The 24,351-nt window shown below is 42.8% G+C and overlaps 2 protein-coding genes across 5 annotated transcripts in view; one reads left to right on the top strand and one right to left on the bottom strand.

Moving 5' to 3' along the window:
• Positions 1-2,326: 2,326 nt before the first annotated feature.
• On the bottom strand, positions 2,327-3,302 carry LOC139423867 (microtubule-associated proteins 1A/1B light chain 3C-like). The gene is made up of 4 exons (XM_071175509.1): positions 3,204-3,302; positions 3,067-3,122; positions 2,871-2,977; positions 2,327-2,618 (listed from the first exon to the last, which is right to left on the bottom strand). The coding sequence occupies exons 1-4, from the start codon at positions 3,259-3,261 to the stop codon at positions 2,411-2,413; spliced, it is 429 nt and encodes a 142-aa protein (XP_071031610.1). The 5' UTR covers positions 3,262-3,302; the 3' UTR covers positions 2,327-2,410.
• Positions 3,303-4,110: 808 nt separating this feature from the next.
• LOC139424724 (striatin-like) overlaps positions 4,111-24,351 on the top strand; it is a 94,865-nt gene continuing 74,624 nt past the window's right edge. For 3 of the 4 annotated variants that reach the window (XM_071176825.1, XM_071176824.1, XM_071176827.1), the window contains exon 1: positions 4,136-4,496. In XM_071176825.1, the coding sequence (XP_071032926.1) occupies positions 4,278-4,496 (219 nt within the window). In that variant the 5' untranslated portion in view covers positions 4,136-4,277. Of the gene's footprint in view, positions 4,497-24,351 lie in introns of all 4 variants that reach the window. The other variant, XM_071176823.1, reaches the window with a different exon arrangement.

Consider the following 24,351-nt stretch of genomic DNA (forward strand, 5'->3'; position numbering starts at 1 on the left):
TGAGATGGTTGATATCTTTAGGACGTAATAAATTTGGTTAATCCCATTTCAGTTAATGGACCATAAAACTTTATGCCGCCGATCCAATGTACTGGACTTCGACAATGCAGCACTGGGAGGAGTGTTCTCCAGAGTCTTCAAAGGTGAAAGCAATACCGTAATGTAGTCTGACTCAAGTGTGAAAGCCAACAGGGGCTGTACATTTAGAAAAATTAGAAAAACAATTCTTTACACATTTTGGGACTAAAATATCAAGGTGTGCTGCAGTGCGGACTGATATTTTACTTCTTCAACCGTCACAACAGCTCAACATATTCTATGGATCTTGGGCTCCCCCTTGCGGTCAGTGATATAGTCACTAAATAAAAGTCTCCCCACAGAAGCACATCCGTTTCTGTATTGTTGACTCTTATCAACTGTATGCAATAATTTCCTCTGTGTTGTCATAGGAATTCAGCATTCTCAGTGTTGACGTCTCCAATCCCCATTGTCCAGAGTTTACATCACGTAGGTCTGATATCTGATCGGAGGTTAACTTCAGTGATACTATTTTGAATCCAAACAGCTCAGATGTTTAGAAAAGGGGTCTTAAATTCCTTGTTCTTTCTCTGTTCCTGAACTGTGATGAGATACTTTTTTTCTACACCCCATGGACTTTTGGGGCATGGCTTTTCAGGGTATAATTTCTCTCGCTGACCATGCTTAGGATAATGCCTTGTAATGCTTGTTAATCCTTTGTAACTTAAGCTTTATACCTTGTCATGTGAATCCATGCATTGTACAATGTTAATTAAATATCTGCCTTTTATAGACAATTCTCAGGCATTTTTTTGTTATTGCCCATTACTGTACCAACTATGGTGTTCTTGCATATTGCTAATCTTTATGGAGTCAAACATTTCACAAATATCTACAGAACATTAATTGCTGCCTCTCAATCTTGAAACCAATATTCCCTAATATCCAGAAATATAAATGTACCTAAAATAAGCAGCTTTATAAAAAAAATAGCTTTATTCTACAAGGAAAATTAACTTGTTCATGTCACTGACCCTTTTGATGACCACTCTTGGATCACTTAACCCAAAATAAAATGCAATTCAATTATTTTAGATTTACTGGACTTAAGGGCTGATTTCAAATTCAGGAAGTGAGTCCCTTTTCTGGGTTAACCCATCTCCCTGCCCTGATAAGGAGTGTCCAGTCCCTTGCAGTGCAGACCTGTGACCACATGCAACCATTAGGCTGAGCTTAAGCTCAATAAGACCTGTGAGTCAGTGAAGGTGCTACTGGGTCCACACACAAGAAAAATTGTTTGAAATAGTCCAGTCAAATAGGCTAATTTACACTACCAAAACTTTTCTAGAAGTTGGAATGGTTCTTGCTTCTATACATTTTGCAGCCTCTAAACTAAGAGCCTTCAAGTACTTCAGCCTTACAAGATCCAAATTCAAACCATTGTGCAGTCACAGATTTTATGGTTGAACAATACTGCCACCTTCAGGAGGATTGTTCCTATTCAGGAGTACCAATCAGCCCTTGGTTCAAATACTTTGTATAGCCTGCCTGGAGTGCCAGATAGAGGGTTGTGGTTTTGGGGCTATTATATTGGTTCATTAAGCCAAGCAAGTTTAGTCAAGCACACATTTCAAGTAGTATTTAAATCGAGGTCTGATCCCCAATATGGCACAAATGGACCCATATTGGATTGAATAGTTATGCGTGTACACATACAGCCCAATTCTGATATTTTGACCAATCAGATATTTACAAGAACCTAGAGTATAGGAGTCGATTTGGAGGAATTGGGCAACAGGTCCTTCCTTGATAACTGATGCCTCAGAGTTCCTATTGAAGACAATGTCCAAGTCCACACATTTTGGGGAAATTAAATGAAGGGGCACGAGTGACAAAAATAAGTGCAATATGCTGAAATTGCTGCACCATGTTTGCTAAAGTGCTAAGTTGTCAAACTGAAATTGGGCTCAAATATGTAATCATTGTACCGCTGGGAAATCACTTTTCAATAATTAAATATTTCTCAGCTGCTTTAAGCTGGCATACAAACAAAAAGTTTAGAAAACCTCTGAAATAACGCACAGAACAGATCTACGACTTCTTAAACATGTTTAACGAGAATGACAGACCTACACCTCCCATTTCTATGCTAATTTGTTTTTTAGCCCAAAAAGTTACATATTGCCGCTTTAAGCAATCTAGCCAAAGTGATGTAATACAGAGCATGGTCCTCAAAAGTTTGAAACATTTATTACCTTAAAAACAAAATACAAAAACATTGAGTAATATTAAATATCCATATATTGCATTTTATATCTATACACGAAGTTCAGTTATTGGGCCTGCCAAAAGCCGAGGCCTCACATTATCCAATCCTGCAATTTATGTCTTCTCAAACATTTCCAGCAATTGGCAATGACTCCTCGTGGATTTCAACACAATTACCAAACATTTCTTGAGAAGCATAGGTCATGTAGAGAAAGCCATCGTCATCTTTGTGGTCCTTGTAGACTTGCGCCATGGTAAGAGACATGCTGGCCAGGCCACTATTATTGATAAGCAGGTAGAACGCTTGACTCTGCATCAGAGACATACGATTTCTGAAACGAGAACGTGCAGAGTGTATTGACAAGACGTACTCAATGTAGAAATTATCTTGCAAAGTCAAGTAATATAAAAGTAGTGAATCGCGCGCGGCACTCGAGGCTGATACATATCAGGTGATAACCAAGTTTGAAATTATGCACGAGTTCTCAAACAAGCATTGAAAACATGATTTCAGTCATGTTAAGCCACGCTTGCCAAGTTAAATAATCAACATTTCAGCTAAACGTTTCTCAAAGGAGACACACCTTATAATGGTGACAAACTGAGTCATGGAAAGTTCTTGGGGGACCAGGAATTTCGTTTTATCAAGAGGCGGCAAGTACTTCTCCCGTTGATACCTTTCAATGATAACCTGTGTGTGGGTGGAAAGGTCACTTTTAGAAGGTGCAAATTCAATGGAACGTCAGGGTAGAATACGGTTTTAGAAATAAGCGAACTTACCGGAATTTTTGTTGGAAACTTTGTTCGGATCCCCGCGACCTCCTGTTTTCTCGTGGCTGTTTGGGATGGAAAACGTGGATGAGATTATAAAGCAACGCATAGTCTACCACATGCAAAGCAATACATTCAATAATCACCAAAGCTTTTTCTCTGCTTGAAGGATTTAGGGTGCTGTGGTTTCTCAAATGGAGGCATCCTGTGGGCAAGTGGCTCCTCTCTTCAATTCCTGCTGTCTGATCTAGGCTATAAAAAATTTAACCATGTAGATCAGCCAACAGAAATTAAATAGTGTGGTCGCAGTGACGTATCACCTCATTACCTTGGGGTTGGGTCAGCACGCTTCATATGGCTAATGAATTGACCGTGCATAATGACTCCGCTGTGTGTAAAACCAATCCAAATGGTTAAGATCTAATAAATGACCTGATTGTAATGTTTCATGTAATTGATGTTTGAAAAGAAGACTGTTTGAATTACCAAACATTATATAGAGGTAATTTAGTCATTAAAATATCTTACACACAAATCATACATAGAGGCCTTATAATATTCTCACACTAAAGTAGGCCCTACATCATGTGAGGGCAACATTTTGTTTAATGTATTTTCGTGGATTTCAAAGGACATGAAATTCAGTCGGGGTCGTGGATGATAGGCTTGGGTGTGTGTGCAATGTAAACAACTGGATTAATGGCTCAATGGAATGCATAGATACATTAATGGAATGTGCTATAATATATGAAATATGGCTACCACAGATACACTTCTGTAGCATACATTATGACATTTTCAATTTAAGTTACAAAAAAATATACTCCGTAGGCCAATTAAAGAAAATGACAGTAAAAAAAAAGAGAACAAGCGAATTTTAGGTTGAAAATGCAGCTTATCTTCTTTGAACTTCAAATTCCATCATACGTAGTGTACAACAGTTGTCAACAGCGCATTTATATCCGATTGGCTTATTCCAGTGTGAATCGTGTAAATCGACCAATGGGTAAAGAAATCACTGGATGTGGGTGGGAGCTGAGTGTGAACGTCATCAATTGACAGCTGGCTGCTCCGACATGAATGTGCCTGCCCAGTAGAGAGAGCTGTAGGTAGCTATTTCCTTTCCATTTCATATCACAGGGGCGGTTAAAGGAAAACCCATCCGTCTGAGCACAGTCGTGCCAGCTTGTGCGAACTGAACCCACACACCTGGCCTGGGCATGGACGAACAGGCAGGGCCCGGCGTGTTCTTTAACAACAACAACAACTCGGGTTTGCCAGGCGCTGGCAAAGGACCGCAGCAGCCGGGCGACGTCGGTGGCGGAGAGGCGGCCAGGGCTCATTACAACATTCCGGGGATATTGCACTTTCTGCAACACGAATGGGCCCGTTTCGAGGTGGATAGAGCGCAATGGGAGGTGGAGCGAGCCGAATTGCAGGTAAACCACGTCAAAATGCCCTGCTTATTTTTGGTTGGGGGTTTACGGTGTTGAGTCCGCCCTAGGAAGATTGAAATTTGTGTCAGGAAGCTTACTCGCGCGCTACGGTCTTTGTGGCGAGAACTGCTCGAGCTACGTTGCTACTAGAGTAGTCTTGGTCGGATGACGTTAGTCACTATAGCCAACCTCGGTCCTGGGAAACCCTGTGCTAAGTCTGTTGAATAATATAAAATGATTCTGATGAACAGTGAAGTTGATTCATGCACTCAATAGACATGATGAGTCTTTTATTGTGCCTTATGACTTCTCTTAAATGGCATGTCGTAAATATATCAGAGGTAAGGCTATTAGCATAATGTGATGTGCAGGCCTTGTTTGAGTTGTAGCTCGCAGTGTAAAATTAAATATAAACGCAACAATTTCAAAGATTTTACTGATTTAAAAAAAAAAGGAAATCAGTCAATTGAAATAAATTCATTAGGCACTAATCTTTGGATTTCACATGACTGGTAATACAGATATGCATCTGTTGGTCACAGATACCTTAAAAACAAAAAGGTAGGGGCGTGGATCAGAACCAGTCAGTATGTGGCATGACCACCATTTTCCTCATGCAGTGTGACATCTCCTTCGCATAGAGTTGATCAGGCTGTTGATTGGCGGGAACTGGAACATACGGTCGTAGACGTCGATCCAGAGCATCCCACACATGCTCAATGGGTGACGTTTCTGGTGAGTGTGCAGGCCATGGAAGAACAGGGGCATTTTATAGCTTCCAGGAATTGTGTATAGATCCTTCCGACATGGTCGTGCATTATCATGCTAAAACATGAGGTGATGGAGGCGGATAAATGGCATGACATTGGGCCTCAGGATCTTGTCACGGTATCTCTGTGCATTCCAATTGCCATTGATAAAATGCAGTTTGTCAGTAGCTTATGCCTGCCCATACCATAACCCCACTGCCACCACAGGACACTGTTCACAATGTTGACATCACCAAACCACTCGCCATAACGTGGTCTGCGGTTGTGAGGCCTGCCAAATTCTCTGAAATGACATTGGAGGAGGCTTATGGTAGAGAAATGAACATTAAATTATCTGGCAACAGCTCTGGTGGACATTTCTGCAGTCAGCATGTCAATTGCATGCTCCCTCAACTTGAGACATCTGTGGCATTGTGTTGTGACAACTGCACAGTTGTGGCCTTTTATTGTCCCCAGCACAAGGTGCACCTGTGTAATGATCATGCTGTTTAATCAGCTTCTTGATATGCCACACCTGTCAGGTGGATGGATTATATTGGCAAATGAGAAATGCTCACTAACAGGGAGGTAAACAATTTTGTGCACATTGAGAGAACATTTCTGGGATCTTTTATTTCAGCTCATGAAACATGGGACCAACACTTTTCGTGTTGCGTTTATATTTTTGTTCAGTGTATGTGAGCGCCTCCGAACATTGCTAACCAAGGCTAGTGCCAAGCTAAGTGCTAGCCTACGCAGCCAATAGTGCGTGGGCGCTAGATCTGCACAATTGTCTAGGCTTGATGTGCATTCCCGATAATACACTTGTGTCCACTGTAGACCGGCTCGTACATAAGGCATCCTCTACATAAGGCATCCTCTAGGCATAACTTTCCTATTTACCTAGCTTAAATGTAAAGAAGGTGGGGGGGAAAATATGCTTTATTTATGAAACACAATTTTCCACCAACATTTTTGGATTTTATGACAATTTAGGATATTGTACACCGTGTTTAGCCAAGGGTGTGCAACATCCAAAATTGTCTAAAAATGGTGGTGGTAAATGTTTCATAAAGAAAGTATGCTTATTTTCCAGTTTTATTCTACCTTCTCGCCATTAAAGCTAGATAGTGCATTGGCGCTAGATCTGCACAATCGGCTGCCTAGGCTAGCGAATTCCGCTTTCCAGAAATGACTCAAGCTTTCTCTGCTGCTCTTACGTATTACATAATTTACAGCACAACTTATGGCTTTTATGACAGTGCATTCATACATTTCAATAGGCATTTTTTTTTTCAATTTTAAATGGCAATGCTTCATCAGATTTTTAATTATGTGTAACTGTACGTGGCATTTGTGCATCATTTACTTTGACAATGTTCTGCCTCAATCTAAGCAGGCTTTCATTTCTTTCCTATTGTGCCTTAATGAAGAAGAGCGAATAGGCCATAGATGTCTAAGTTGTATTATCGGTATTGCAGATACCCTCCTGATTCCGGAGTAGGTTTTTTAAAATTTTCCTTCCCATTTACTTCAAGTGCTTATCAGTAGTAGAGGGAGCTCATTGGCAAGCGACAAATGTGTGTCAGAACTGCTCCACTGGCATTGAGCAGAAACCAATTTCCTATCTTAATGCATTTGTTCTGCTACCATGCCATTATATAGTGTAGTAGCAACCCTGCATTCCATTAGTCTTAGCTGAGCAAATGTAAAAATCTAATAGACAGGATATACAGTGCCTTTGGAAGGTATTCACAGCCCTTGACCTTTTCTGCATGTTGCTACAGCCTGCATTTAAAGTGGAATTTTGTTTTCAGACATTTTTACAAAAATGTCATTAATAAAAAATGAAATGCGGAATTGTCTTGAGTCAATAAGTATTCAACCCCTTTGTTATGGCAAGCCTAAATGCGTTCAGGTCAAAAGAAATGTGCTTAACAAGTACCCTAATAAGTTGCATGGACTCACTCTGTGCAATAATATACTGACCAAAAATGTAAACGTAACATGCAACCTTTACAAAGATTTTGCTGAGTTACAGTTCAGACAAGGAAATCAGTCATTTGAAATAAATTCATTAGGCCCTAATCTATGGATTTCACATGACTGGGTGGGCCTGGGAGGGCATAGGCCCACCCACTGGCTAAGCCTGGCTCCCCAATTAGAATTAGTTTTTCCCCACAAAAGGGCTTTATTACAGCCAGACTTCTCAGCACCAAATGCTCACTAACAGGAATGTAAACAAAATGTGTGCACAACATTTGAGAGAGAAATGCTTTTAGTTCATGTGGAACGTTTCTGGGATATTTTATTCCCGCTCATGAAACATGGGACCAGCACTTTACATGTTTTTGTTCAGTGTAGTTCTTAACACTTATTTTAATGATTATCCAATCTCTGGTTTTACCCAACACATACAATTATCTGTAAGGTCCCTCAGTTGAGTAGTGAATTTCAAGCACAGATTCAACCACAAAGACCAGGGAGCTTTTCCAATGCCTCGCAAAGAAGGGCACCTATTGGTAGATCAGTAGCAAAAAAAAAAAAAAGCAGACACTGAATATCTCTTTCAGCATGGTGAAGATATAAATTACACTTTAGATGGTGTCTCAATACACCCAGTCATCACAAAGATACAGGTGTACTTCCAGTTGCTGGAACCACTTAGGGATTTCACCATGAGGCCAATGGTGACTTTAAAACAGTTACAGAGTTTAATGGCTGTGATAGGAGAAAATTGAGAATGGATCAACAACATTGTAGTTACTGCACAATACTAATCTAAATGACAAAGTGAAAAGAAGGAAGTCTGTATAGAATAAAAAATATCCCAAACTATGTGTCCTTTTTGCAATAAAGCACTAAAGTAATACTGCAACAAATGTGGCAAAGAAACACTTTTTTTCCTGAATACAAAGCTGAGTACCACTCTGTCATATTTTCAAGCATGCTGTTGGCTGCATCATGTTATGGATATACTCATCATCTGAAGGACTAGGGTGTTTATTTGGATAAAAATAGAGCTAAGCACAAAATCCTAGAGGAAAACCTGGTTCAGACTGCTTTCCTACAGACACTGGGTGACAAATTCACCTTTCAGCAGGATAATAACCTAAAACAAGGCCAAATCTACACTGGAGTTGCTTACAAAGATGATATTGAATGTTCTTGAGTGGCCTAGTTACAGTTTTGATTTAAATCAGCTTGTAAATCTATGGCAAGTCTTGGTTAACAACCAATGACAGAGCAAGAGTTGACAAAATAATTATTTGCAAATATTGTAAAATCGAGGTGTGCAAAGCTCATAGACCCAAAAAGACTCACAGCTGTAATCGCTGCCAAAAGTGATTCTACCATGTATTGACACAGTGGTGGGGGTGGGGGTGGGGGTTGAATACTTATCTAATCAAGATATATTAGTGTTCTATTTTTTCTTTCTCATTGACAGAGTATTTTGTGTAGACCGTAAATGTTTTATTTTTTATAATAAAAAAAGACAATGAAATTAGTCCCAATTTGTAACGCAACTAAATATGGAAAAATTTAAGGGGTAAAAAAAAAAGCGTTTTGCTTCTAGAAACTACTGGAGAATAATTTAATTGGACAGAGCAGATGGAGATGTTTCTGAACCTTCGTTAGGGCCCTACTCAACAAGCTGACCTGGAAGTGCCTGCGTTAAAACGTGGGCGGGGAATGCCCACCACAGAGCGCTCAACCTTGACTGCACTGAGAGCTTTAAAAAAAATGTTTTTTCTAATGTTAGTTAGTCGCTAGTATGTATGTGACACACCATCATTGTCGTATTATTCTGTAAGTAAATCCTAGACACAATATATATATAGTATAATATGTTACGTTTGGTTTGTATTATTTCGTTGATGTGAATCACCCATTTCGTATGACACTACATGACCAAAAGTATATGTAAACACCTGCTTGTAGAACATCTCATTCCAAAATTATGGGCATTACTATGGAGTTAATCCCCCCCCCCCCCCCCCCCCCCCCCCCCCCCGCTCCTATAACAGCCGCTCTTCTGGGAAGGCTTTCCACTAGATGTTGGAACATTGCTGCGAGGACTTGCTTCCATTCAGCCACAAGAGCATTAGTGAGGTCGGGCACTGGTGTTAGGAGATTAGGCCTGACTCACAGTAGGAGTTCCAATTCATCCCGAAGGTGTTCGATGGGGTTGAGGTCAGGGCTCTGTGCAGGCTAGTCAAATTATTCCACACCAATCTAGACAACCCAATTCTGTATGGACCTCACGTTGTGCATGGCGGCATTGTCATGTTGAAACAGGAAAGGCTGTTCCCCAAACTGTTGCCACAAAGTTGGAAGCACAGAACAGACTAGAACGTCATTGTATGCTGTATCATTAAGATTTCCCTTCACTAAAACTAAGACGCCTAGCCCGAACCATGAAAAACAGCCCCAGACTGTCCTCCACCAAACTTTACAGTTGGCACTATTCATTGGGGCAGGTAGCATTCTCCTGGCATCTGCCAAAACCAGACTCGTCGTCAGTGTGCCAGATGGTGAAGCGTGATTCATCACTCCAGAGAACACGTTTCCACTGCTCCAGAGTCCAATGGTGGCGAGCTTTACACCACTCCAGCCAACACTTGACATTGTGCATGGTGATGTCAGGCTTGTGTGTGGCTGCTCGGTCATGGAAACAAAAAGTTATTGTGCTGACGTTGCTTCCAGAGGCAGTTTGGAACTCCGTAGTGAGTGTTGAAACCTAGAACAGACCATTTTTACGCGCTTCAGCAATCGGTGGTCCCGTTCTGTGAGCTTGTGTGGCCTACCACTTCGGCTGAGCTGATGTTGCTCCTAGATGTTTCCACTTCACAATAACAGCATTTACAGTTGACCGGGGCAGCTCTAGCAGGGCATAAATTTGACAAAATTACTTATTGGAAAGGTGCCATCCTATGACGGTGCCATTTTGAAAGTCACTGAGCTCTTCAGTAAGGCCATACTACTGCTAATGTTTGTCTGTGGAGATTGCATGGCGGTGTCCTTGATTTTATATACCTGTCAGCAACGGGTGTTGCTGAAATAGCCAAAGCCACTAATCTGAAGGGGTGTCCACATACTTTTTATTGCCACTGTATGTATACACACACACACACACAACGTATGTATATACACACAAAAGTATGTGAACCCTTTGGAATTACATAGATTTCTGCATAAATTGGTCATCAAATTTGATCTGATCTTCATCTCAGTCACAACAATAGAAAAACATAGTGTGCTTAAACTAATAACTCACAAATTATTGTATTTTTATTTTCTATATTGAATACATCATTTAAACATTCACAATGTAGGTTGGAAAAAGTGTGTGAACCTCTAGGCTAATGACTTCGCCAAAAGCTAATTGGAGTCAGCTAACCTGGAGTCCAATCAATGAGACAAGAATGGAGATGTTGGTTAGAGCTGCCTTGCCCTATAAAAAACACTCACAAAATTAGAGTTTGCTATTCACAAGAAGCATTGCCTGATGTGAACCATGCCTTGAACAAAAGAGATCTCAGAAGACATAAGATTAAGAATAGTTTACTTGCATAAAGCTGGAAAGGGTTACGAAAGTATCTCTAAAAGCTTTGATGTTCATCAGTCCATGGTAAATCAAATCAAATGTATTTATATAGCCCTTCTTACATCAGCTGATATATCAAAGTGCTGTACAGAAACTCAGCCTAAAACCCCAAACAGCAAGCAATGCAGGTGTAGAAGCACGGAGGCTAGGAAAAACTCCCATGAAAGGTCAAAACCTAGAGAGGAACCAGGCTATGAGGGGTGGCCAGTCCACTTCTGGAGATTATAACAGAACGTGGCCAAGATGTTCAAATGTTCATAAATGACCAGCATGGTCAAATAATAATAATCACATTAGTTGTCGGGTGCAACAAGTCAGCACCTCAGGAGTAAATGTCACTTGGCTTTTTATAACTGATCATTGAGAGTATCTCTACCGCTCCTGCTGTCTCTATAGAGAGTTGAAAACAGCAGGTCTGGGACAGGTAGCACGTCCGGTGAACAGGTCAGGGTTCCATAGCTGCAGGCAGAACAGTTGAAACTGGAGCAGCAGCACAGCCAGGTGGACTGGGGACAGCAAGGAGTCATCATGCCAGGTAGTCCTGAGGCATGGTCCTAGGGCTCAGGTCCTAGGGCTCAGGTCCTCCGAGAGAGAGAATTAGAGAGAGCATACTTCAATTCACACAGGACACCGGATAAGACAGGAGAAATACTCCAGATATAACAGACTGACCCTAGCCCCTCGACACAAAAATACTGCAGCATAAATGCTGGAGGCTGAGACAGGAGGGGTCAGGAGACACTAAAGACATGAAAATGTATAATTGTTTGTGTGTTATTAGTTTAAGCAGATTGTGTTTGTCTATTGTTGTAAGATGTCTAGATGGAGCAAGATAATTTTAGGACCAATTTATGCAGAAATCCTGGTATTTCCTAATGGTTCTTATATTTTTTTCTTGCCACTGTGTGTGTGTTTATCTCTGTCCTGGGTCCTATTCGAAATGGTTGCCTTTGTGACCTTTGCTGTCGGAGTTGGACAATAATATCCGACGATCACCGACAGGCACTGGCCTAGCGTTTTGACCCCGAAGTACTGCTGTTGCACAACACTGGGAATCCATAACATCACATTGAGTGTGTGTGTGTGTATGAGTGGGTTAAAGAATCACTATGAGCTTCTCTCTGCCTCTGCTCCTCCTTTGCCCCAGAGGATGTCTGGCATCATCACCACTTTCCTTCCCTATTCCCCACACTATAAAGACGTTGCAGAGAAGGTGAAGACGGGAGTTGGTGCAGAAAGAAACAACCTATGGGAGAAAGAACCGATCAATGCTCACCAGCTCCTGTTGGGAGATCACTGTGTTTTTTTCTCTAAATATTTTTTTTCTTCCCCAAAGTGCTGGGTCTTTGAGGACGACAATACATTGGCCTGTTCAGCCTATTTCTTTGACTTTGAGTGCACTAAGCAGTCCCCCCCAATCTGAGATGCCTCAGCATTTGGTATTCAACTCCCTCAGATATAGTCCTTTTCCTCGTTCAGAGACGTTTGTTGCCGAGTGGGAGGCCCAGAGGCTGCCTGCGTTGTTGGGATCTTTCGGATGTCACAGCTTGTCGTCTTCCGCATGATCTTCTACGACCCATAACAACCAGTTTGAGTTTGTTTTTAAGTGACTCATGCCACAGAGCTGACACTGCGAATGTCGTGGCTCCCTGCCCCATCGTTAAAACGGAGCCCTGTGTTTTTCACAGGAGCAAGCTCCCGACTGCCCAGGCTGAATCTCAGGCAGCTACTACCCAGTGCTGGTGAGGTGTGGGAGGAGAGTGGGTGCCATGCAGTCAAGCATTTCAAACACACAAATTCTTGAAATGCCGCCTCCCCAGCATTTTTTTTGTGTACATACTCCACCACACTGACTAGTATACTAGTTGACGTGTTACGCCTTTTCTGGGTCATCACATTTTGTAATTTCCCCACAAGTGTTTATTCCAATGACTCCCTTCGACCGCCCTGGTACAATATGTCCATTGAGAATGTGTGAGAAAGTCCTCTCTGAAGGAGAGTGTGCGTCTCCAATGGCACTCATTCACTATTTAGTGCACTACTTTTTACCAGATACCTATGGGTGCTGGTCAAAATAATTGCACTTTAAAGGGAATAGGGTGCCATCTGGGATGTAGCCAGAGAGTGTTCTCTCAGGCAGTTGGGTTTACAGTAGCCCAGCACCTCCAGCCTATGAGTGATGGTGTCTGGTATTCTAACGAGAGGCCCACCTGCTAGCACTATGGACACCATCGGTGTGTTTTACAGGTGTTTATATTGGAAGGGTCTGTCTGGCACCGTGAACAACTGCAGTATTCATACTTGTTTTGCTGTGTTATTTCTTTGCATTTTATTCCATAATGCATTGGCCTTCAGATGATTTAAAGATTGCACTTCATGAGTTGTTTCACAACATGAATTCATTTTTTACTTCAGAATCACTTTATTTTTGTTTTTGGACATTCAGTTTTATATACTGTACACAACACAGTGCCAAAGCCAATGCTGGACCTCCCTCAGTGCAGATCGAGCCATTTATTCAAAATGGTAAGAGGTCACAGGCCAATAGTTTGCAGAGTTGGTTCATGCCACCTTTTCTATCTCAATTATAATTCTGCATAATGTACCGTTCTTTTTCAAAATAAGACCATCTACTTCATGATTTGCAGACCACCGTGCTTTCAGTGTGTTTGCTGTCATATCATGCCACTTAACTTTGCATAATTTATGTAAATAGTGATGGGCTATGGGGGGAATAAGGCCTGCAGGCTACTATTAAAGTATCACTGCTTTGGCGTGTAATTCCAATGCCCCTTTATCTTTTAAGTATTATTTTTCAGACTTTCATCTCACTAACTAAATGATTTTGTCAAGAGACCGCTGTGCAATAGCCATTGCTGTGTGTAGACATAGTATGCCTGGGATTATGCATAACTGGCTGCATGTCAAGGCAAAATCGGGACTTTGCTGTCATAGCGCACACTTCAAATTCCAGAATGCTGGTTTTACAGCTTTCCATCCATTATCCCATGTAATGAGGTAGTATATTATAAGACCAGACTATTATCTTTCTGCTGTCCTGAGGTATGTTTATCTGCTCAGACTTTGCACATTTGCCACCATGTTATGATGACATGACACGGTGTACTCGCCATACATTCAGGAAATCAATTGACACCCAGGCAGCAATTTGTCCACTCTGGGGAGAAGGTGTGGAGTCCATCAGACTGGGACTAGTGCATCTATAAGCAGTCTCTTGACCTCTGGATCGGTGGCGGAGGGGGTGAATTGAGACAGAGAGCGCCCCGGAGGCTGACGGCCTACTCCAGTGGAAGTCATCTAGCAGCTCCAGAACTACTTTTGGCCCCGCCACAACATGTCAGGTGTAAATATATCTCATAAACCAATTAGAATCTGGAAATATATTCTCCTGCAATTTATGTAGTAAAAGTGTGACAGCACGAAGGGTACCTCACCTCAAAGCAATGAGAGAATAGAAATAATCCAAATTAGCTAGGTTTCCATCCAATTGGTGACAGATTTTCATGTGAATATGATCTGCATCAAACAAAAATGCGCATATTCCCACCAGAGGTGTTTTTCCATCAAACTGACTTGTTGCGGATATGTAGTGCACATAAAAAGCTTTTATTCGCTTAAGTTTTCATGTACCGACTTTTTTTTTCTGCCGATAGTTTTGTTACAAAAACAAATTTGATAAATAGCAAACTTGCCCAAGCTGGTTTTGATGCATGCTCTCTAGACCAGTGGTTACCAAGCTGTACTTCATATGGTCTGCAAATTGTTTTTTTTTTTTCTTAGAAACATAATAACTGTTGGGAATATTAATGGTATTAAAAGCAATTTTACATTACTTTTCACAATGCTAATTGTTTATTAATAGGCCTTTTAATTTGTTACATTCACTGCTATAATTGACAAATCTTGACCGGCAAGATATTTTGTTTTAAAATGTGACTCTGCGAATGGTGGTCCTCGAGCTTTGAACAATGATTTGGTGGTCCCTGGAACGGTAAAAGGTTGGGAAGCACTGCTCTAGACAACAGTTCGCTGGTAAAGTGGACAAGGTATGTTGTATGATGAGACATGGATAAGATATTTATTTTATTTTATAGTAGTCAGCCAAGCACCGATCATCGTGTCATCAGCCAACAAATAATACCCTGGATATCCTTGAAATTTGCATTAATCATAACCATGCACTGAACCACCATGTGAAGTTCATCACAATGATCCAAGATGGCGTAGCAGTGCAGACGTGTTTTGTCGTTGTCCATTGTAAATCCTGTGTAAAAATAATTATAATTAATAATTAATAACATCTTATATTTTTCAATCTCTTTTTCCATTTTTTAAATTAAATATACCTTCCAGCAACCCGCCTCACCCAATGTGATACGGATCTGCAAATATTTTGACCTTATAGCTAGAATTTCCATCAGATGCTAATTAGCTACTAGCTATTCAGTCATTGTTAGCCACTGCTAGCGGCCACCATCCGCTTTTAGCCTGGTTAATACCCGCCAGTCTGCACAGCGCGATATCAACCCTGAGCACATCAGACTGCTTTTCTCCACGACCTCACCAGATTCCTGCCGTAAGCTCTGGACCATTACCCCAAATCATCGCAGCTATATAGCTGCTACCGAGTGGCCCAACCCCAAAGCTAGTCTTGAGCCAGGCCCTTCTCCCTATGATCACTCGGCTACACAACTGATGCCTCCCGGACTCTTCACTAACACGACTAGAAGTCACTACATCACCGGATTCCTGCCGTAAGCTCTGACCCTTTGCATCTGATCATCGCAGCTACCTAGCTGCTACCGAGTGGCTAACGCCCTTGTCCCGAAGCTAGCACTAGTTAGCCTCGAGCCAGGCGCATCTACCGGCTAGCAAATTAAATTACTCCAGCTACAATACCTCTTTTGCCAATTGACCTGGGCCCTTTGTCGAAACGGAGCCCCGCCGATCCATCACGACTGGCCTGTCGATGTAATTCTGTCCGATGTGCCCTCAACCGGCCTTTGTCGGACGTCGGTGAAGACGCTTCTGCTAGCCACGGCCTGTTAACTTTATGAATCTAGCATAACTAGTGTCTCCATAGATGCAACGTCACTCAATGCCTAGGTTTACCTCCACTGTACCAGCACCCTACCATACCTGTCTGTACATTATGCCCTGAATCTATCCTACCACGCTCCGAAATCTGCTCCTTTTATTCTCTGCCCCCAACGCACTAGGCGGCCAGTTTTGGTAGCCTTAAGCCATACACTCATCCTACTTGCCCAAGCCTCCCCAGCTTCTCCTTCACCCAAATCCAGATAGCAGATGTTCTGAAAAACCTGGACCCATACAAATCAGCCAGGCTAGACAATCTGGACCCTCTCTTCGTAAAATTATCTGCCGCCATTGTTGCAATCCCTATTACTAGTCTGTTCAACCTCTTTCGTATCGTCCGAGATTCCTAAAGATTGGAAAGCTGCCCCGGTCAGGCCCCTCTTCAAAGGGGGTGACACTCGATACCCAAACTGTTATAGACCTATATCCATCCTGCCCTGCCTTTCTAAAGTCTTTGAAAGCCAAGTTAACAAACAGATCACTGACCATTTCAAATCCCACTGTACCTTCTCCGCTGTGTAATCCAGTTTCCGAGCAGGTCATTGGTGCACCTCAGCCACGCTCAAGGTACTAAACGATATCATAACTGTCATTGATACAAGCCAGTACTGTGCAGCCGTCTTCATCAACCTGGCCAAGGCTTTCGAATCTGTCAATCATCGTATTCTTCTCGGCACAGTCAACAGCCTTGGTTTCTCAAATGACTGGCTCGTCTGGCTCACCAAATACTTTGCAGATAGAGTTCAGTGTGTCAAATCAGAGGGCCTGTTGTCCGGACCTCTGGCAGGTAACTTGGTCACGGAAATCAGAAAAGCAATCAAATTAAATCGTTTACCTTTGAGCTTCGGATGTTTTCACTCACGAGACTCCCAGTTAGATAGCCAATGTTTATTTTTCCAAAAATATTATTTTTGTAGGCGAAATAGCTCCGCTTATTCTTCACTTTTGGCTGAAAAATCGCCCGGAAATTGCAGTCACGAAAACGCAGAAAAATATTCCAAATTAGCTCCATAATATTGACAGAAACATGGCAAACGCTGTTTATAATCAATCCTCAATGTGTTTTTCAAATATCTATTCGATAATATATCAACCGGGACTGGTGGCTTCTTAGTGGGATAGAGAGAAACAATGGCCGCATTTGTCCTTTACGCACCAAACACTCTGAGAGCTTCAGCTGACCACTGACGCAATGTTGACGTTCAAGCTCATTTTTCAAAATAAAAGCCTAAAACATGTATTGTGACACTAGCTACATTAGGGAAGCCATAGAAAAGGTAATCTGGTTGATAGCCCATTCACTGCTCAATAGGGACGCATAGGAACGCAGAGCCTTCTAAATAAGAGTCTCTTCCTGTTTGGATTTTTCTCAGGCTTTTGCCTGCAACATCAGTTCTGTTATACTCACAGACAATATTTTTACAGTTTTGGAAACTTTAGTGTTTTCTATCCTAAGCTGCCAATTATATGCATATTCTAGCATCTTGTCCTGACAAAATATCCCGTTTACTACGGGAACATTATTTTTCCAAAATTGAAAATACTGCCCCCTGAAAATACTGCTCTCTTACAGAGAGCCTTGGAATTTGTTTAGCTTTTCTTGATCCACTTGCTGTTCTAATGGAGTATCTCTGACCTAATGTTCTCGCATCATCTTTGTGTCTTCGCTATAGCGGCGGAGCTGAAGTAATGACAATGTCTGGTATAATATTCCTGCAGCAGTGTGATCACGGAAGAGCTCTGCCAGCAGTTAGTGTCACATTCCCATAGATGAGTCTCCCAACATCTCTTGGAGATGTGAGGAAGCCCGCACCCCCTCCGTGTCTGGACAAGTGAGCGAATGTCACGGGGAATGCACAGCACTCTCTTCATGTGGAAATCACAACAGACTCCACGCGTCATTTCACAATTGCCATTAGCAATACCGCCCAGTCTGTGGCAGTAATGCTGCTGGCTGGAGTTTAAGTTTTTGATTTATACCCCATGATGCATTGTTTAAATAATGTAACTTATATTGTAGTCAATTTAGCAGAGTGACTTAAAGTAGTGAGTGTGTGCTTTTTTGTACCGGTACCCCATGGGCATCGAACCCATAACCCTGGTGTTGAAAGCGCCTTGCCATGCCAACTGAGCCACACAGCATCACTTGTTGGGGGTAATCTGGGTGGATACGTGGGATAGACACAATACATGCTTCTTAAGTAATGATGCATCACTCCCATGCTTCTGCATCGGCAACACAGGCCAAAGCAAAGCCCAGGTTTATACCTCTTCCCTTTGACCTCATTCAGAGGCTCCCTTGTTAGGAATGGTATGCACGCCTGCTTGTTTTGCCATGTAATGCAAACTACGGAGCCAGATGCACCACACCCTGGTTCACGCCTAAGCACCATAAGCACTCGACCATTGTTGTCAACAACAGGAGGTGCCTGGCAGACATAACGCCCTGGAGAGTGGCACTGAGGCATCCACCTCGTCCATCTTACAATTTGTTCCGGGTCAGTGCAAAATTGATTGTGCCTCCAAAATGTTCACCTTTTTGTGCTGTGAAATGACAACTCAGGGAACCATGAGTGTGTAAGAGTGACTTTGGTTTTGTGCACCAGCAGATGCGAGTCCTGGCATCCCTGGGCGGTGTAAACCTAATGTAGGCCTAATGAATATATACAGATGCAGTATTTATCTTACTGTAAACACTGTACTCCTTTTATATTTATCACATAGGAATTACAGGTCACCAGTCCAACTGATTTACCGTGTAAGTATAGTAATGTTTCTGTCCCACAGTTTTTGACCACTATAATCAGTTGATTCTTATAACCTGGATCATGTGATGATGACACATTAGTGATGGATGCGATTGGACTGGTGACCTGATATCAAGTTTCAGTTAGTACTAACTGATTGCTCAGTAGCAGTGTTGGACAAAATCATGCATACAGGTCCTGGATGTTTCTGGGGGGGCTTGCTGTTGTTTTAAGAAAGGGCCTTGGGAATAATGGGGGATGTTTACAAAATAGAAACTCATAGAGGAAAACCCTACCACCACTCCAGTCCATAGCAAGGACAACTGACACGGTAGAAGAAAAGGATGTGGATGCAAGAGAGCGACCTAAAAGAAACTTCACTTCACATGGAATCGTCAGTTCTTACTAGTCGGGCACTGTTAACTTCTTCTTTCTGGCCCTTGTGATGTTATCCACGGGTTACAACTCATGGTAGTTGTCATCTGGTCCTCAAGCATGTGGACCAGATGATGACAGGCTGAGAGCGAGGCGTAGAGGGAGACGAGGGAGGAGGGTGAGATGTCGGCAGGCTCGCACCACAGAGCGAGATGGAAGAGAGGGCCCTGTGGCGTTCTCCAGAGAAACTACTTCCTTCCTGCTCCCTTCTTCGTACCCCTCAGGGGAAACCAAAAACAAGACGAGATTATGAATCCTGTAATTCACATTTTGATGTAAGCAAGAGGAATAAAAACAAATACCCGTGGCTTTCTTAGTCTCCAAAAATATCTCCTCAGTTTGTCAAAGCCCCCCGGTTGGTCCTTCTCCTTTGGAATTGTTTTGATCGATTTTGTTTGTCTTATAAAGTGTCTACTGGTTTTATAAAGAAAAGATTTACATAATTTCATAATTTCTAGAGACGTTTATGAAATGTAAAATGGATGTGTGTGTATTGAATTAACCATACACTTAAACAAATGTTTCCTTTTTGAGTTAAGTAATCACACAGGCGTATGCATGCTCTGTTCTCCATGTCGGTTGCCAGATTAAGAGGAATCTGAGCAGACAACCTGTTTGTGCCTCAGAGAGACCACATACTCTTGTGGTCCTCACTCTCCACACACAGTGTGTGTGTGTGTGTGTGTGTGTGTGTGTGTGTGTGTGTGTGTGTGTGTGTGTGTGTGCGCGCTGCCATCAAATCAGACAGAGCCAGGGGACTGCTCCAGCCGTTTCGGTATTAAGGTTCAGCACTGGAGAGAGACCCTGCCGACGTCAATCTCGCCAGTATGTTTTTACTGAAGTGTTGAACACCAGTATGTATCCAGGATACCGCTTTGGCAAAACCCGTTGGCCTGCTGTTAGCTGTCATGTTGTTTCTTGTTTCGTATTGGGAAAGTCTGTGCTCTCAAGAACTTTTCTATCAGGCTACCTATAAAGGGATTTTCACAATACTGAGGCAAACTGCACTGTGCTTACCTGGTTACGTATCCAGCATAGCTGCTGTAACCGTGCTTAAAAGGACAATGTGAAAATAAATGATCCGAGCCAGCACAGTTTGCTTCGGATCATCACGATAGTTCATAAACTAGCAACTACAGCCGGGAAGAACTATTGGATATTAGAGCGGCGGTAACTCACCAGAACTTCCAGGATTACGTCTTCCCTGGAGCAGATCCTTTTGTTTGCTCTCCCCAGAGCAATTTAACTTATTCCAGAGGCTGACCCAAAACAACGCCGGCGGAGGAGATGTACTCGGGGCGGTATTCTGGTCCGATTTAGGAAGCGTGCACACACCCACTGCTCCTGAGTATTTTACTCGCTAATGTCCAATCTCTGGATAATAACGTTGATGAGCTCAAGGTGAGAGTTGCTTTTCAGAGAGACACCAGGGATTGTAACATACTCTGCCTCATGGAAACATGGCTCTCTCGAGATATACTGTTGGGTTTTCAGTATATCGCGCCGACAAGAACAAACATCTCTCCGGGAAGCGGAAGGGTGGCGTTATATGTTTTATGATTAACGACTTATGGTGTAACTGATAACATACAGGAACTAAAGTCCTTCTGTTCACCCGACCTAGAAAGTCTGCATTTGATTGTGAGACAATCTCCCGAAGTGATCATTTTCGTCAGTAATAGCCACAGCAGTCTATAGCCCCCCCCCCCCCCCCCCCTCAAGCCGATACCACGACGGCCCTCAAAGAACTTCACTGGACTTTATGCGAACTGCATAATTAATGCGAATCACATTAATTGTAACAAATCAAATTTGAGGAAAAGGCTCCTGAAATTCTATCAACATATTAGTTGTGGTACTCGCGCTGCTAAAACTCTCGTCCATTGTTATACTACCTTCCAGAATGCATATAAGGCCCTCCCTTGCCCTCCATTCGGCAAATCAGACCACAAGTCTATCTTGCTCCTCCCCTCCTAATGGGCAGAAACTCAAATGGGAAGCACCTGTGGTAAGGACTGTTCAACGCTGGTCTGACCAATCGGAATCCACGATTCAAGATTGTTTTGATCACGCAGCCTGGGATATGTTCAGAGTAGCTTCAGAAAATAAGATCGACACACACACCGGTACGATGAAAGAGTTTATTAGTAAGTGCATAGTAGATGTACCCACTGACTTCTAAAACCTACCCCAACCAGAAAGTGTTGATAGATGAGAGCATTGGTGCAAAACTGAAAGCGCAAACCACCGCATTTAACTAGGGCAAGAAGAGGAAGAGTACTATGTGTAGTACATTTTCGTCAACCACCGCTGAATTGCAGAGTGCCAAATTCAAATTAAATTACTAAAAATATTAAATTTTCATGAAATCACAAGTGCAGTATAGCAAAACACAGCTTAGCTTGTTGTTAATCCACCTGGCGTGTCAGATTTCAATAAAGCTTTTCGGCGAAAGCATATCAAGCGTTTATGTAAGCACATCTCTCTCAGTAGACAAAATATTACAAACAGCCAGTAGCCAAGTAGATTGGTCACGAAAGTCAAAAGCAATAAATTAAATCGCTTACCTTTGATCTTCGGAAGTTTGCACTCACAAGACTCCCAGTTACACAATAAATGTTCCTTTTGTTCCATAAAGATGTTTTTTTTTTCATATCCAAAATACCTCCATTTGTTTGGCCCGTTATGTTCAGAAATCCACAGACTCGAGCGGTCAAGACATCGCAGACACAAATTCCAAATAGTATCCGTAATGTTCGTAGAAACATTTCAAATGTTTTTTTATAATCAATCCTCAGGTTGTTTTTACAATATATAATCGATAATATATCAACCGGGAATGTAGCTTCTTCAATAGGAGAGAGAGAGAAAATGGCTGCTCCAAGCTGTTGCATACAAAACGCTGCCGGCACCCAGACATGGATCACATTGCGTCATTGTTTCTCGCTCATTTTTCAAAATAAAAGCCTGAAACTATGTCTAAAGACTGTTCACACCATGGGGAAGCCATAGGAAAAGGAATCTGGTTGATATCCCTTTAAATGGAGAGATGGCAGGCTATGGAACATGGAGCTTTCAAAATAGAGGCCACTTCCTGGTTTGATTTTACTCAGGTTTTCGTCTGCAATATCAGTTCTGTTATACTCAGACAATATTTTGACAGTTTTGGAAACTTTAGTGTTTTCTAACCTAATCTGACAATTATATGCATATTCTAGATTCTGGGTCTTAGAAATAGGCAGTTTAATTTTGGTACGTTTTTCATCTAAACATCAAAAACTGCCCCCTACACTCGAGGTTACTGTGCTTCTTCTTGAGCCACTCTTTTGTTGCCTTGGCTGTGTGTTGTGGGTCATTGTCATGCTGGAATACCCATCCACAACCAATTTTCAATACCCTGGCTGAGGGAAGGAGGTTCTCACCCAAGATTTGATGGTACATGGACCCTTCCATTGTCCCTTTGATGCGGTGAAGTTGTCCTGTCCCCTTAGCAGAGAAGCACCCCCAAAGCATAATGTTTCCACCTCCATGTTTGACAGTGGGGATGGTGTTCTTGGGGTCATAGGCAGCATTCCTCCTCCTCCAAACATGGCGAGTTCAGTTGATGCCAAAGAGCTCCATTTTGGTCTCATCACAACACTTCTACCTACCCTCTGAATCATTCAGATGTTCATTGGCAAACTTCAGACGGGCATGTATATGTGCTTTCTTGAGCAGGGGGACCTTGTGGGCGCTGCAGGATTTCAGTCCTTCACGGCGTAGTGTGTTACCAATTGTTTTCTTGGTGACTATGGTCCCACCTGCCTTGCGATCGTTGACAAGATCCTCCCGTGTAGTTCTGGGCTGATTCCTCACCGTTCTCATGATCATTGCAACTCCACGAGGTGAGATCTTGCATGGAGTCCCAGGCCGAGGGAGATTGACAGTTCTTTGGTGTTTCTCCCATTTGTGAATAATCTCACCAACTGTTGTCACCTTCTCACCAGAGCATGCGCAGACCAGGCTGGCTGGTGTGTTTACAGATATGTTCAATCTCTCCCTATTCCAGTCTGTTGTCCCCACATGATGGTCACCATTGTCTCTGTACCAAAAGTACCAGAACTAAATGACTATCCCCACGTAGCACTCACCTCTGTCATCATGAAGTGCTTTGAGAAACTAGTCAAGGATCATATCACCTCCACCTTACCTGCCACCCTAGACCTACTTCAATTTGCTTACCGCCCCAATAGATCCACAGACGACGCAATCGCCTGCACACTGCCCTTTCCCATCTGGACAAGAGGCATACCTATGTAAAGAATGCTGTTCATTGCCTACAGCTCAGCATTCAACACCATAGTACCCTCCAAGCTCATCATCAAGCTCGAGACCCTGGGTCTGAAACCTGCCCTGTGCAACTCGGTCCTGGACTTCCTGACAGGTCACCTCCAGGTGGTGAAGGTAGGAAACAACATCTCCACCCTCACTGACCCTCAACACTGGTGCCCCACAAGGGTGCGTTCTCAGCCCTCTCCTGTTCTCCCTGTTCACCCATGACTGCGTGGCCAAGCATGCCTCCAACTCATTCATCAAGTTTGCAGACGACACAACAGTAGAGGCTTGAGTACCAACAATGACGAGACATCCTACAGGGAGGCAGTGAGGGCTCTGGGAGTGTGGCACCAGGAAAATAACCTCACTCAACATGAACAAAACTAAGGAGATGATCGTGGACTTCCGGAACCAGCAGAGGGAGCACCCCCCTGTCCACATCGATGGGACTGCAGTGGAGAAGGTGGAAAGCTTCAAGTTCCTCGGCGTACACAATCACTGAAATGGTCCACCCACACAGACAGTGTGGTGAAGGCGCAACAGCGCCTCTTCAACCTCAGGAGGCTAAAGAAATGTTGGCTTAACACCTAAAACCCTCACAAACTTTTACAGATACACAATTGAGAGCATCCTGTTGGGCTGTTTCACTTCCCGGTATGGCAACTGCGCCGCCCACAACTGCAAGGCTCTCCAGAGGGTGTCGCAGTCTGCCCAACACATTGCTAGGGGCAATCTTCCCACCCTCCTGGACACCTACAGCACCCACGTCACAGAAAGGCCAAAAAGATCATCAATGACATCAACCACCCGAGCCAATGCCTGTTCACCCCGCTATCATCCAGAAGGCGAGGTCAGTACATGTGTGTCAAAGTTGGGACCGAGAGACT

Source organism: Oncorhynchus clarkii, chromosome 13 (genome assembly GCF_045791955.1).
Source record: "Oncorhynchus clarkii lewisi isolate Uvic-CL-2024 chromosome 13, UVic_Ocla_1.0, whole genome shotgun sequence".
Classification (NCBI taxonomy): Eukaryota; Metazoa; Chordata; class Actinopteri; order Salmoniformes; family Salmonidae; genus Oncorhynchus; species Oncorhynchus clarkii.